The following is a 13,644-nucleotide window of genomic DNA, read 5'->3' as shown; positions in this document are numbered from 1 at the left end:
TAGTACTGCAGAAACATTTTATAATTATGAGGGAAAGATGTAGCCCTCTAGATAATCTTTCTACAAACCCGTGATTCATGAGCTGGAAATGTTTTTGATTCCCTGACGTAAACTTTTGTTGTGGTGGGATTAATGGAACAAGTTGTGATGATAATAATCATTACACATCCCTTATGTGTCAGGCAAATAGGTCACTGTAGTTCCCTGGAATTACAGTCAGGGCAGTGGTGCAGTCTGCCACCTACTGTCTTGCATTCATGAGTTTTCCTTATCAACGTGATATTTAAAATTAAACGAGTAGGCAAGCAGCATGTTAGCTTGACACAGACCTTATGTTTGTGCTTTACTGACAAGCATTCTAGAACAAATAGAAAAGGACTCTTTCCAAAAGGCAAGATTTTTGTCTTGCCACATGTTTCCAATGTTTCCAAAAGCACTAGCGTTGAGTCAGGCATGACTTTTTTTAGCTGAAGTTCAGAGGCTGCAGCAGAGGTTGGTGACCATATAGATTAAAAAAAGGAAAAAAAAAAAAAAAAAACAACAACAAAAAAAGCACAAATGGAAATCATTTTTCTACAAACTCTTTCAAGAAGAAATATAAGGCTTGGAGCTTGTCTCGCTGAATTTAGTTGGTGTTTCATTGTTACTGGCAACAATTGACACAAGAAATATTTCTAAAGCTGTCATCATGAAACTGGAAAATGCAGCTGGTTTGGAATAGGAATTTGTACAAGTGCCTTCATTGCCCACACAGTGTATGTTGCTAGCAGAATCTGTATCAGATAAAATGTCTGACACACTGTCGCCATGTACTTTGGACAGGATAATGAAAGGGGAAAGTATTTTTTGTATTTCATGCTTCTAAACTGCTCTTAAGGGATGATGCTATTTCTAGAGATGGTGATTGATTCTAACAGCTAGAATGTAGCTTGAAGAACTACTAGTTTAGTGACGTGGTTCTTGAAAGGGAGATGTCAATGTGGTTTTTAACACAAGCGCTTTCTTCTGTCTCCCGAAATTTTTCAGAAGGGATTCACACCCTTACATGTGGCGGCCAAATATGGAAGCCTGGAAGTGGCAAAACTCCTTCTGCAGCGTCGCGCCTCTCCCGATTCGGCTGGCAAGGTACTCACCAGCGAGAGGAAACAACAATCAGCAGTGGTTTGGATTCTTACTTAGGGTCTAACTGTGTGAAACGTGCATGCGGAGGAAGCCTGCAGCTGCTTTCAGATGGTCGTGTTAGCTTTATTAAGATCACATTCTCCCGAGGCTGATGATTATGGGCATTAGCTTCGGAGGCAGTGCTGCTGCCCATTGGATTTCGGTTCCTCACAGGAGGGCACGCTGTGTGCGGTTGGGAGAACAAACGTATTTCTGTGGCTCAAGAAACACCGATGCCACCAGGCTGTCTAAACTGTAAAAATCCTAATTAAAAAAACCAACACGGGGGCGAGGCCAGTTTTCCCTGTGCTGCGGGAACGGGTTCTCTGAGGGCTGCTCGTGTTCACCCTCAGCTGCTTCTCCCCCATATCGTACAGCCTAGCCCACTGCCTGTGGTTTCTGGTCACCATTGCTAACGTTAACCCCCCGCTGCCCCACGCCCCGCTAACGCTTGCTAACCACCCTTACAGAACGGCCTCACGCCCCTCCACGTGGCGGCCCATTACGACAACCAGAAGGTGGCTCTGCTGCTGCTGGAGAAGGGCGCCTCGCCCCACGCGACCGCCAAGGTGAGCTCCGGCCGCCCAAACAGCCACCCCGATGGCCACCAGCCTCCGTCCTCCCTCCCCTCCTTCCCAACGCTTTTCCCCATCCTCTGTGGAAAGCTGGAGGCGGTACCAGGTGTCATCGGGCATGGGGGAAATTGCAGTTCAATGTAAATTAAAAAAAAAAAAACAAACAACAAAAAAAAAAGCCTCCAAGGGGTGGAGGGCTCACTGCCTGGAGCAGGTTGCCCCAGGGATCTTTGGAGGTGGTCAAAATGTGACTTGGCTGGTCCCTAATTAACCTGGGACGCTGGCCCTGCTTCCAACTAGATGACTGACACCCTGCCCAAATTGTTCTTCTTCCAGACCTTCCCTGAAAAAGAAGAAATAGATATGTGTATGCATATATATGCCTCTCTCTGCCCATTTTTATATTTGCGAGCTTTAGTCATAGTTGGAACTCACTTTAGGATTGTGTAATATTAGAAACCATGTGTATATTCTGACCACACATAAGCAGAATTCATTCTGGGATTAGGAATTGTGTTATGATATCACTGTGCTAGGCACAGGCTAACAAAAGGAGAGAATAACAAGAGAATTGGTACCGGTTTCAGCATGTTCTACCCTGTACGAGACTGCTTTTTACATGCTGCTAAAAAATAGAGCCAGTCCTTGAAGTGATGATAGGAGAGCTGTTGTTTATGCTGGGAAAGCTTCAGTTGTAGTAGGATAGCTCGGGAAAGCTCCCTTTTAAGAAGACACAGACCAACCGAGAGAACACCTCCAACAGAGACTGTTTGCTCTGAGCCAGAATTTTCCCACTTGGTGCTCTGTAAAGCAACTAAAGGTGGGAAGTTGCCAGAAAATACCATCAGCACCTTTCTCCTTTGCTTGAATGGTTAATTTGATCAGAGAAGCATTCATCCCTATCCCTGTTTCCAACCAGAGTCATGACTGACACGTATCAAAATCCCATATGCAAACACACCTCTACCCACACGATCCCAAACCACACGTAGTGTAATGAAGAGTGTGCACCCATCGTTCATCCCAGGGAATGTCACCCATCAGTCAGAGGCGAATATTTACGATATAGGTTATTAAAAATATAGGTGTCAAACTCAGGTTAATTTGGAGGTATTAGGTCCTGTCTGCCTAGCGAGTGCCTGCTTTGCTCCAGTTTGTATGGAGAAAATAACAGCCAGCGACAGCAGCAGAACATCAGGGCAATGTGGGACATGGCTGGCACTGAAAATATAAACGGAGTCCCATCTCTAGTGATATGGGGTAACAGGAAATAACCTGGTTCATAGGTGTCTGACTTCCTAGGCTTACGTGGCTGTTAACTTTGTTCTCATTTTGTTTCCTGACATCTGTTAGAATGGATACACCCCTCTGCACATCGCTGCCAAGAAAAATCAGATGCAGATAGCGACCACTCTACTGAACTACGGGGCTGAGACCAACATTTTGACCAAACAGGGAGTGACCCCACTTCATTTGGCCTCCCAAGAAGGTCACACTGACATGGTGACCTTGCTTTTGGAGAAAGGATCCAATATCCATGTGGCAACAAAGGTAACTCACAACTGGAGATGAAGTACTATGGTGGGAGTACCCACTAAGATACAAAGCACAGCATGAGAATGATGTAGTGTCGTTAGAAATTGTCTGCTTCACTTCCTTATATGTGAATTTGTGAGCCTGCAGAAGTGATGACAAGTGAGTGAACAGTAGAAGCGTGGAGGGGAAACCAAGGCATGGCAGATAGATTGACCAGTTAACTTACATCATGCAATTAATGGCTGTACCGGGTAGCCCACAGGAGCAGCTGCAGCTGTTTGCCACGATTGGAGGAAAATGGTGTAACACCTGGCTCTGGTAGAGGGCTTACAGGAGAAAACGTTTTCTGAGACATTCAAGAAGGCAGGACTGCAGCATTTTTGTTGTGTTGCAACCTTGCCATCCCTGAGCTGTTTCATATACGCTGCTAGAATTTTACATTAGTTGCAAAAGAGGAGGAATGTAAAATTCAGAGGTTGTGGGCCCATGGGCTGATTTAATAACGTATAACAGAAACCTGAGAGCTACAGTCCAAAAGAATTTAGTGCTCATGCCAGCAAAGGCTCTTTTCCTCATATATTTTACCCTTCAGCCTTCCTTCTGAGTGGAAGAAATTGGCAGCCTCTGGCAAATAACAAAACAACAGTATCAGTGGAGTAGTGAGTAGAAAATAATGCTCTGGAGGACCTTTCCAGTCTTTTGGATTTTCTATGGTTTTACATGATGAGCCCTATAAAGAAAATGAGCTGGCTCCTCAAAAACCTATTACTGTAGGTCTTTATAGGTCACCAGATTTATCCATGCACATATATATAAATCTTGCACACCTGAGGTCAGAAGGCTGCAGCTTTTGTTTGTACAATATGGAAGGCTCAAGTCTCATTACCTGGAATTAGTGTAATATGTTATATAAAAAATTAAAAACAAGGCAGTTTTCATTTCTCTTTCAAAATTTGTTCTCTTCCTTGTTCATGGGCGAGCACTGTTTGCGTGATCACAGAGAGCTTTTAGTCAAAGTTGCATCCTTGGTGTCTTTGAATGGGATCTATTTTTGGAGTTCCTTTCTTCATTCTGACTTGTGCCTGCAGTTGTCAAGGTTCCTTTTCCCGTCTGAGGAGTGGGAAGCCCAATGAGTGTGCTTCCTGCCCTAATTTATTAATGGGCTTCTCCATTAATAACAGCTTCTCCAGTGACATTATTGTATAAAATATGAATGTGATCCCTGATTCCTGAAACATTTACGCTGTGGTTCTGGTGATGTAATTGCTGTGGAGCTGTTTGTCAGCCGGAACAGAAGAAACATCAACTCTACTTTGTTTAAAAAAAAACACCCACATTTCTAAGCTATAGCTAGGGTCTGGTTTCTTTTTTTTTTTTTTTTAAAGATGCAAAAGTGAGAAAGGCTCGATTTCTCATGTAAAGAAGATTTTATTTTTACCCCTATTTATTTATTTATTTTATATATTCTATCTCCAGACCGGGCTGACATCCTTACACCTTGCAGCTCAAGAGGATAAAGTGAATGTTGCCGAAATACTCACAAAACATGGTGCAAACCAGGATGCTCAGACAAAGGTAAATCATGGAGTGACTACTGTCTCCAGTGTGCCAAGGGGTGCTATCGTTGTGAAGGAATGTTCCACTGAGCTTGCAGTTTTATTTCCTTGTTCTCTTGTTGTAGCTCGGTTACACACCTTTGATCGTGGCATGTCACTATGGAAACATCAAAATGGTGAATTTTCTTCTCAAGCAGGGAGCAAATGTCAATGCTAAAACAAAGGTAAAGAATATTTCATTGCTTTCTTTTGCTCTTTATTATGAAGTTTTCAACCAAGCGCTGCTGATACACACCACTAGGTGCTTTTCTCACTATGAAACTACAGTTATTGGGTGGTAGGTGTCCATATCTGCTGATTTGTGGCTGTATTGGAATGCATTCTGTCTGCTACATCTCCTTGTGTAGTGTTCACAAAAGAAAAGTCAGGTAACTCTTTGGGTGTGTGTAAGGGGTTATTTTTTTGGTGCTGGTGTTTTTTTGTTTTATTCTCATATGCAACTAACAAATGCAAGCTTGTTTCTGATCGCATTCACACATGGTTTACACCAGTGTAATACCTGTGTGTTGCCAAACTGATAAATAACAATTCAAATACTGTGAGGGTGATGCCAGATTCTCTCCAGTCTGTCGGGAGAAGAGTGGGAAGAATTGTCAATCAAAGCATGGGTGGCATGACTTTGGGAAAGGAAGCAGCAGCAGTGGGAGAATGCAGCTTCCTGGCGACATTTTGTTTTGTTTCAAGATGGAGCTGGGTCTCCTGTTATTGAACAGTTCTACTGAAGTGGACCAAATTGCCAGACTGAATGTCTAATGACTAACTTCAGCAATTCCTTTAAACATAGACTGGTGTGCCTAGCAAACAAATGTGATGCCTTGTGTAGCCAGATGTGCATATCTCCAGAGTATATAAAAAACCAGACTTTCTGGTGACTGTGAAATATTCAAGCTGAGGTATTTAGAAGCTAACTAAAGGGGCATACATACTTGTACCTTTAGTATTAGGTCCCACTCAATGTGTACAGGGGCACTGGAACAAATTCTGATACTAGTTCCTCCAGGTATTTCACTAATTTAGAGTAATTTCATTAAAGTCAGTGAGTTTATATGACAGTAAGGGGCAGGGCTTCTCCAAAATCTCATGTCAAGGGACCAATAAGAATATGGGCAGTCTGTCAACCAGTACTGTGCACTTGGTTTAAAGAGCAAATCAATCCTGGCTGGATTCCGGGTAGGCATGTTGAAGTATAAGTAAGCTCTCGTGCCTGCAGGATGTTTTATGCCATCTCCAGTGAAAAATAGTATTACTGAACTCCGTTTTTAAAGGACTGCGCTGATGTTTAAGTTAAGATAGTAACTATACTTTGCACTACAACCTACAGTAAGATCCTCCTTTGATTTCTTAGTAGTCCATGTGTGCATTACTGTACATTTAAAACTGTAACAGTTCTAAGCTATCGCTGTTTAATTAGTTGTACATAGCATTACTTGCATCTGTTGAGTTGCGAAAGAGATGATTCTCAGAGTGTGTTCAGGGCCTGCCCTCAGGTTTTACCTGAATAGTGACATCAACTTGGTATTTTCTCCCAGTTTATTTTCTGCTTGCTTTCAAACCAATTGCAAATCATTTTGTAAATGAATTGCCTGACTGGACTTACATAATACCATCTCAGATCAACTAGCCAAAGTACACTTTGGCTGTGTTTCTGTATTGTGTAACAACAGAATTGAATCACTGGAGCAGATAAACATATACAGTTAAGCATGTTTGTTCATACAGACATTGTGTACATGTTTTTCAGTGTAATTATGGCTTGACCAGGCCTTTTTGAAGCGAAAGTAAAGCTAAAATGATTGACATTTTTAACAGGTATATATTGTAAGTCTTTTTAAAAGCAAATGACACGAAATCACTGCTGTTAAAAAATTACATATTCTTAAATTGTATCAAATATTTTAAAGGCTTAAGGCTTCTATGGAAAGCAAAGAGGCGAGAGAAAGAGAAAAATTCTCTGCTTCAGCTATGATTCTGTGTTTTTAGCATACCACTTTAATTTGCTGTTCCTCGCTGTTCCTATCCAGAAATTGGCTTTTATTGTGTGATGTAAGATGATAGATGAATAAAAATATTTTCTTTAAGTTTTCATTAATCTGGGGAAAGAATGTTATTATTACTGTGGATTTATCATCTTTGTGTCAGTTGATGGCCTGATTTCTTTTTGAAACGTCTCAAAAGGAGCAGAATTAAGCAAACCAAAACGTCTAATCTAATTGCTGCTGGTTGTTGTTGTTCTTTGTTTGCTTTTATGGTGACCACTGTGGACAACAGAATGGGTACACCCCTCTTCACCAAGCTGCTCAGCAAGGCCACACTCACATCATCAATGTTCTTCTCCAACACGGGGCCAAGCCCAATGCCATCACCACTGTAAGTCTTTGAAGTGTCTGTGGAATATGTTTCCCTAGATAGTTCTTTCCTTTCCTTTCTTAATGCTTAATAGCAAGTCTTTGTTTTGGTGAGCGTATTCCTCAGACAGCTGGTTGTCAGATGTGTAAATGTAACTTCCTCTCCTTTTCCTTACACTCTTAAGGTAGTTCAGATATAACTTAGTGTGCATTAAGCTGTATATGACGTGAAGAAACTGATTTCTGAGCTGTTGGTATCTTGAGAATTGGTATCTTGAGATATATTTTTCCATAAAAAATAAGCGGAAATCTGTACCTGGGTTTCTTGGAAGATTTGAATCCAGATTGCTGTCCCTCTACCTACTGGTTCTCTGTTTTAGGTTCTTACTAAGTTCATGGATGTTAATACCTCTTCAAAGACCATGAGTAACCTCTTGCACAGCTCCTTTTCCATGGTCAGCTGGGAATGCAACTGTTCTATTTCATGTTGATGTTGTTGTTAGTCACCTCTACTTGGGAAATCTTTAAAATGTAGCCAGAAAGTCCAAAACCTGTGGTCATTCCCAAAGTTGCTCTGGCTACCATGTATTATGTGTATTGTGCATGCCTAGACTGGCACTGGGGGGGACCTGTTTGGTCCTGGGACAGTCACATGGGATAATCTTCTGTGAAGTTAGCTAAGATAGCAGTTTATGTGCCATGACCCAAGACACCAGTATCCAAACCATGCATCCAAGATACCAGCATATGTGTATCATCAACAGGAAATCTTTAGTCAGCTTCTGGGCCTGAAGGTTCTGCTGGACACATTCAGCCAAAGGTTTCTTTACTTGAATTCAGTCCTCAAGTTGGGTCTGTCATGCCAACGCTTACCCAAACCCAAGCAGAGTCTCAGGAACGTGTCTGCACTGCATGGTTTGCATGCTTTTTAAGATTCTAACTCTGTTCTTGTCCATATATTGCAACCTTTGGGTTGACGTAAGAGAATTTCAACATGAGACAGCTGACCTGGGGTTATGGGAGTGGGATATGGGCAGTTAATGTGCAAGTGACAGTAACAATCACACTATTTGTGCTGTAAAGATGCTTATCTATTCATTTTGTGGTGCTAATCCACAAACCTTGCATTGCTTCAGGGCTGCTGAGCTAGGCTAATGCGGAAGAACTGAAATGATGGGTAACTAAAGCTGATACTGGAGGAAGAGAAACCCTCAGGCCGACACCCTGCGCATAGTGCAGTGGTATCACGCGAGAAACCAATACAGTGTGAAGAGCTATACGGTGGCTTTCCACGATTCCCCTAGCAGGCTAGCATGTTGTTCTTCAGTTCAGTGCAAAGTGATGTCAAACAGCTCAGTGTGCAGCTCTTTATGAAGAGGCATGGACTATGTCCCTCTGCCCCCTCCCCAGGCTGCGTGGCGCAGGGCCCACGGCCTGCCACATCGCAGAGAAAGAGCCAGGTCACTCAGAGCAGGCTGCCAGTCCCATCAGTCAGTTCTGCAGGAACTCCCTCAAAAGAGTTATGGACGATTTAGCAAGTTTCTGATACTTATTTTTATTTTTTTCATGAAAAGGTTCATTAATTTTGCCTCCTGTTGTGGCTGGCCTTATGCTACAATGGAAGAGCTCCTCGAAATAAATTGCCACGGACGCTATTTTGAGGCAGTTTGAGTGGAATTTCAAATGCAGTGAGACAGATGGCAATCTTAATTACTGTTCATTTAAAATGAAAGGTTACAATCTATGTTCATAAAATTGAATTAATAGTGCTTATCTCCCGATCTATTTTGATGTTCCAGGTGATAAACTGGAGATAAATATGCCTAAACAATTACTAAATTATCATTGTAATATGCATTTCCCGAATGGCACATCTCTATATCATGGTCATTTAAACTGCAAGTAAATGTATTTACATGGAAAATAGTTGCCAACACCCAAGCCTCATATAGGCTTGTTTTTGTGTTTGTTACCATCAGCAGCTTTTGTGTACTTCTTGCACATACATTTTTGTTGTAAGGAGGAATTAAAGTGCATGTGGAGAATATAGCTGTAATCTTGGATTCCTCAGAGAGGAGTTGCACCAGATAAAGATCTCACAGTTTCAACTGGAATTGAAACTGTAAGATTTAAAAATACTTTTTAAAGAAGAATATGTTTAATATAAGTCAGTTTATGCAAAATGAAGCATGAACTTCTGCAGACGAGACAGTCTGTGTAGTGGAATTTGACTACCGAAGGGTTAAAGCATACAGCACTTTTTTTTTTTTTTAATTTAGAATAGCAGGCAGATGTAAGTGTGTTGTGTTACCATGGTAATCAGAGCTATAGTCTTAAAGAAGTTACAAAGACAGAGTCAGATGTAACGGTAAAAAAACAGTGATTTTCCTAGGCTGCGCCTTGTTTTGGATGGAAATGCTGGCTCATGCAGTGTTGAGAGTGATCTCATTGGTTCACATCACAATCCTCCCTCTCATTTCTCTCTCTCTCTCCTCTTCTCTCTTTTTCTCTCCAGAATGGTAACACTGCCTTAGCTATTGCTAGGCGTCTGGGATATATCTCAGTGGTCGATACGCTGAAGGTTGTAACGGAGGAGATTACTACCACCACAACTGTGAGTTGCAGCTGCATTAAAATGTTTTTCTTCTTTATTCAGAATGTTGTCTTGCTTTTCTTCCCTCAGATTCCCCATGTACCTCTTCTTACTTTATAGTTTAAGCCCCCCTTTTCTGTTAGGTTTTTGCAAAAGTGCTTTCAAAATATCTTTTTAGCATGTAGAAGTGTGTGCAATACATCAGGTTTTACTGATCCAGTTAACAAATTTTATGTGCATACAGAGGGAAAAACAACTACTGAGGGGCAGAGTAAAACTTTTTGTCTGGAGATGGGTCTGAGCCACAAATCCAAACTTCCCAGAAGTTTGGGAGTTGTTGTATAGATCCTGCCCTGCTTCTCTATTTGTCTTTTTACCTCTCCCCTTCAGTCTCTTCTTACATTTCCACGTTTCTTTTAACACCTGCTGGGGCTCAACCATTGCAGCGCACCACAGCAGGCTTCTTAGCATTTGGACTCTACAAGCTGTGGACTGGTGCCAAGCTTAATGATGCTCACTAGATGGCTCTGAGTCGCATCAATCGTTTTTTTCACTCAAGGCACTTTCAGTTCAAATGGATCCTGTTTTTGCAAAATACGGAAGAATTTTTCCTTATGTGTTCAGTCCTCTCACTCTTGGTAATCTGTATTTTTCAGGGTTTGTGACTAGTAGATGCTGTCCATCGGCAAGGTGGTACTGTTGCTTTAAGCCAGGAAAAAACATGTATTTTGACAAACTGAGAGGGGAAGGCTTTCTCTGCTTGTAATTTTACCTCCCATCTACAACTTTTTTTTAGAAGTTAGGAAGGGACAACATCAAAAATAGTGCATCATTTAAGAAATCAATTTTACTATATATTTCCATTACTGCATTTTATCTTGGAACCTTCTTGTAGGATCCTGCTTTTTTTTATTTTTTATTTTTTAAATGCAAGTAAGATCAGAAGTCTAGAAAACCTATCAGATCTAGATGTCATTTAGGAGCTCACAGATTGCTTAATAGATGCCACTATTCAATTAGGGAGGGGGCTAGGGGAAGGCAAAGGAATGCACTCTTGTTTAAAGAAATGGGAAAATTTGATTTTGCTGCATGCTGACGGCAAGTCTCCTTGTTATTAACTGAGGAAGATGGAATAAAAGTAGCATGGCATAGGGTTACAAACAGAGTGAGCCATAATTTATTAAAGACCTGCAAAAATCAGACTGAGTCAGGTTTGGACAAGGAATTCCAACATAATTCCAGAAGTCTCTTCGTAAGGACTGTAGATTTTTGTTGATACTTCTTTCACGTTCTGATTTGACCATCTAGCACATCACACACACACAAGCATAAGCACATACATATCTAGAGATTTAAAAAAATATAAAAGCTAGATAATTTTTTTCAAGAAACATTAGCTCTATTTTCTATAGCATATATATTTTTTTATTCTCAGATGACACCTTTGCTGTTCTTAGTCTATTCTTTGCTGTGTCCTGTCACCCTGTTTCTATTCTGGCCTGACATAACTTGTAACTTCCTTTCTATCATACATCGCACAGCACTGTAGGGCCTTGTACCTTGTCATATATACATATAGTATGTTTTGTAATAATAAGGATCCAACTGTGAAAAGACACCTCTGAGTTATTTACTTTGGATAAATGTTTCTTTAAACTTTGAGAGTAGTGGCCTTTTCAACCAGATACCAGATGCTTGAGGTTTAGGGCTGAATCAAACGCTGAAACTTACTTGCATAGCTGAACTCTGATACTTGCATATGAGAGAAATCTGAAATATTGCACTGTGTCTGTGTACAAACCACTATTTTTAAAAGCCAGGTGGGAACCCTCAGTGAACTCAGCAGATTTTTCAGATGTGAATTTGTCTGAATCTTTTACCTTAGGGATATACAGAATGTAAACCTCTGTTGTTGTTGTTGTTGATGGTGGTGGTTACTGTTGATTAAACACAATTTTGAACAAGTGCTAAAAAGGAAGGATAAATAGCAGGCACTCACAGGCACTCCCTGCAATAAAGTTCTCCAAATGATGAGGTTGGTATTGCCAAACCAGCATTTAGCAGTGCAAAAAGGTACTGTCACCATAGCTACTTCATTCTCTGAGGTTGTAGCAGAGTGATGCATGGAGGATGTTAGAGAGGCTGATGCTTTATTAATATTCAAGTCACTGCCATTTGAGATGAGGAAAAAATCTCCAGTGCCAAAGCCTTTGGTCTAACTTTGAACAAATTTTCCTCTTATTTTTACAAGTTTAGTTGTTGGTGGAGCCACATGAATATAAAGCAACAGAGTAAGGTGCACATATTTTCACTCTGTTTAGAGATGAAATGGAAGTTAAACAGCATAAGCTAGACTTTCAAAGGTTTACTGTGCAATAGAGTTTGGGTTATTTATACAAATAGGCATAGTCTTCTTTTAGACAAATTAATGCAGGAGGAGCCTTGTGATTTTTTTATGCTGTACTGCTGTTGAGTAAGCAATTGCTGAACGTGCATGCAGGTTTATATAAATCCATCTGAATTATTCTGTGTGAACACATGAAATTCTGGCCCTGCAAAGGAAGTTTTCAATACAGAAGCTTAAAGTGAAGTCCAGAATAGAGTTCTCAGTGGCCCTAAACAATAGTGAGTGGGCCATTCATGGAACTGGACAAGGATTTCAGATTTTGTATTTGTCATTTTTAATGTGCCTATCAATTAAAAAATATAAAAATATTTTTGTTGAAAATAACAACAACGAAACAATTCCCAGCTTCTGTTGGGAATTGATGTAGCATTAATAACTCTTACTGAGTTCAGTGTTCTAGAGATGATATTACAGAGTTTTTCTTCTGAAATACAGTCACACATGCACACACACATTGATTCATTTTTCCAAACTGTGTTTCAGTTGTTAAATTATGTAAAAGTTTTTTTATACTGCAGGGAAAATCAGGAAATAAATACAGTATCATTACTTCTTTGTAATTAAATAATAGTGCCTGAGGTTGTTACTATCCAGGAGCAGTACAAATCTAATTTATGAATAAATTGATGCTGTGATAAATTAACCTTATGTACTAGGGTATGCAGATCTAAGTGAATGCCAAGACAATACACAAAATACCTGACAGGCAGGGGGGAAGATGCTCTATACCTGTAGCTTGTGGATTCATGTGTTGTAGCATCCTTTCACTTCTCTGTTCTTGTTATCCAATGGGTTTTGTACATAAGCCAAACTGGGGAAACAAGTTTTCTTAAATAGATTTTGTTAATACAACAAACATGCAAAAACTAGCATCTGTGACTCCTAGGCAGTCCACTTCTTTCCCCTTTCTTCAGAACTTGATCATCTCCTTTTGCCTTTGTTTTCCTGACTTTTCTGCTATTTTACCTGGGGGACCTACAAACTGGCAATAGCAAAGCTGTGTTAAAATTTGTGTAAATATTATTATAATGGCAATTAGGATGCCAGTAAAGTGGTACTCACGTACACTTCGGTATTTCACTTGAAAAATGCACAGCCCCCCCTTCACCTGGGTTTATTTCTTTAGCATGGTGCCAGTGATATTTTATTATTATTATTATTTAGTGTAGGATGCATTTGTTAACTCATTGCTGTATTGCTGAAGAGACAAGGTCAATGTCACCTGAACAACAGCATGCTCTCCATCTGTCACAGCTGGCTTTGCCACCCTACTGCAGTTGTATCTGTGAAAAGCTGTAGGCATGCAGGGCGAAAAGTCAAACATATTGGTGGAGGCATTCAGGGAATATAAACGATTTTTTTCAACACAGCACATGTGTTACGAAAAGCACTGCAGCAGAAACAACTGATT

At 40.5% G+C, this 13,644-nt stretch overlaps 1 protein-coding gene across 50 annotated transcripts in view; it reads left to right on the top strand.

Moving 5' to 3' along the window:
• Positions 1-13,644, top strand: part of ANK2 (ankyrin 2) — a 332,755-nt gene that overhangs the window by 242,563 nt on the left and 76,548 nt on the right. For 44 of the 50 annotated variants that reach the window (XM_072036850.1, XM_072036851.1, XM_072036849.1 and 41 more), the window contains 7 exons: positions 1,027-1,125; positions 1,632-1,730; positions 3,090-3,287; positions 4,749-4,847; positions 4,954-5,052; positions 7,157-7,255; positions 9,749-9,847. In XM_072036850.1, the coding sequence (XP_071892951.1) occupies positions 1,027-1,125; positions 1,632-1,730; positions 3,090-3,287; positions 4,749-4,847; positions 4,954-5,052; positions 7,157-7,255; positions 9,749-9,847 (792 nt within the window). The remainder of the gene's footprint in view (positions 1-1,026; positions 1,126-1,631; positions 1,731-3,089; positions 3,288-4,748; positions 4,848-4,953; positions 5,053-7,156; positions 7,256-9,748; positions 9,848-13,644) is intronic. The other 6 variants (XM_072036837.1, XM_072036874.1, XM_072036872.1 and 3 more) reach the window with 1 other exon arrangement.

This window comes from Anas platyrhynchos, chromosome 4 (assembly GCF_047663525.1).
Source record: "Anas platyrhynchos isolate ZD024472 breed Pekin duck chromosome 4, IASCAAS_PekinDuck_T2T, whole genome shotgun sequence".
Classification (NCBI taxonomy): domain Eukaryota; kingdom Metazoa; phylum Chordata; class Aves; order Anseriformes; family Anatidae; genus Anas; species Anas platyrhynchos.
Note: the sequence above shows the minus strand (reverse complement) of the source record. Positions and strands in the feature narration are given on the sequence as shown.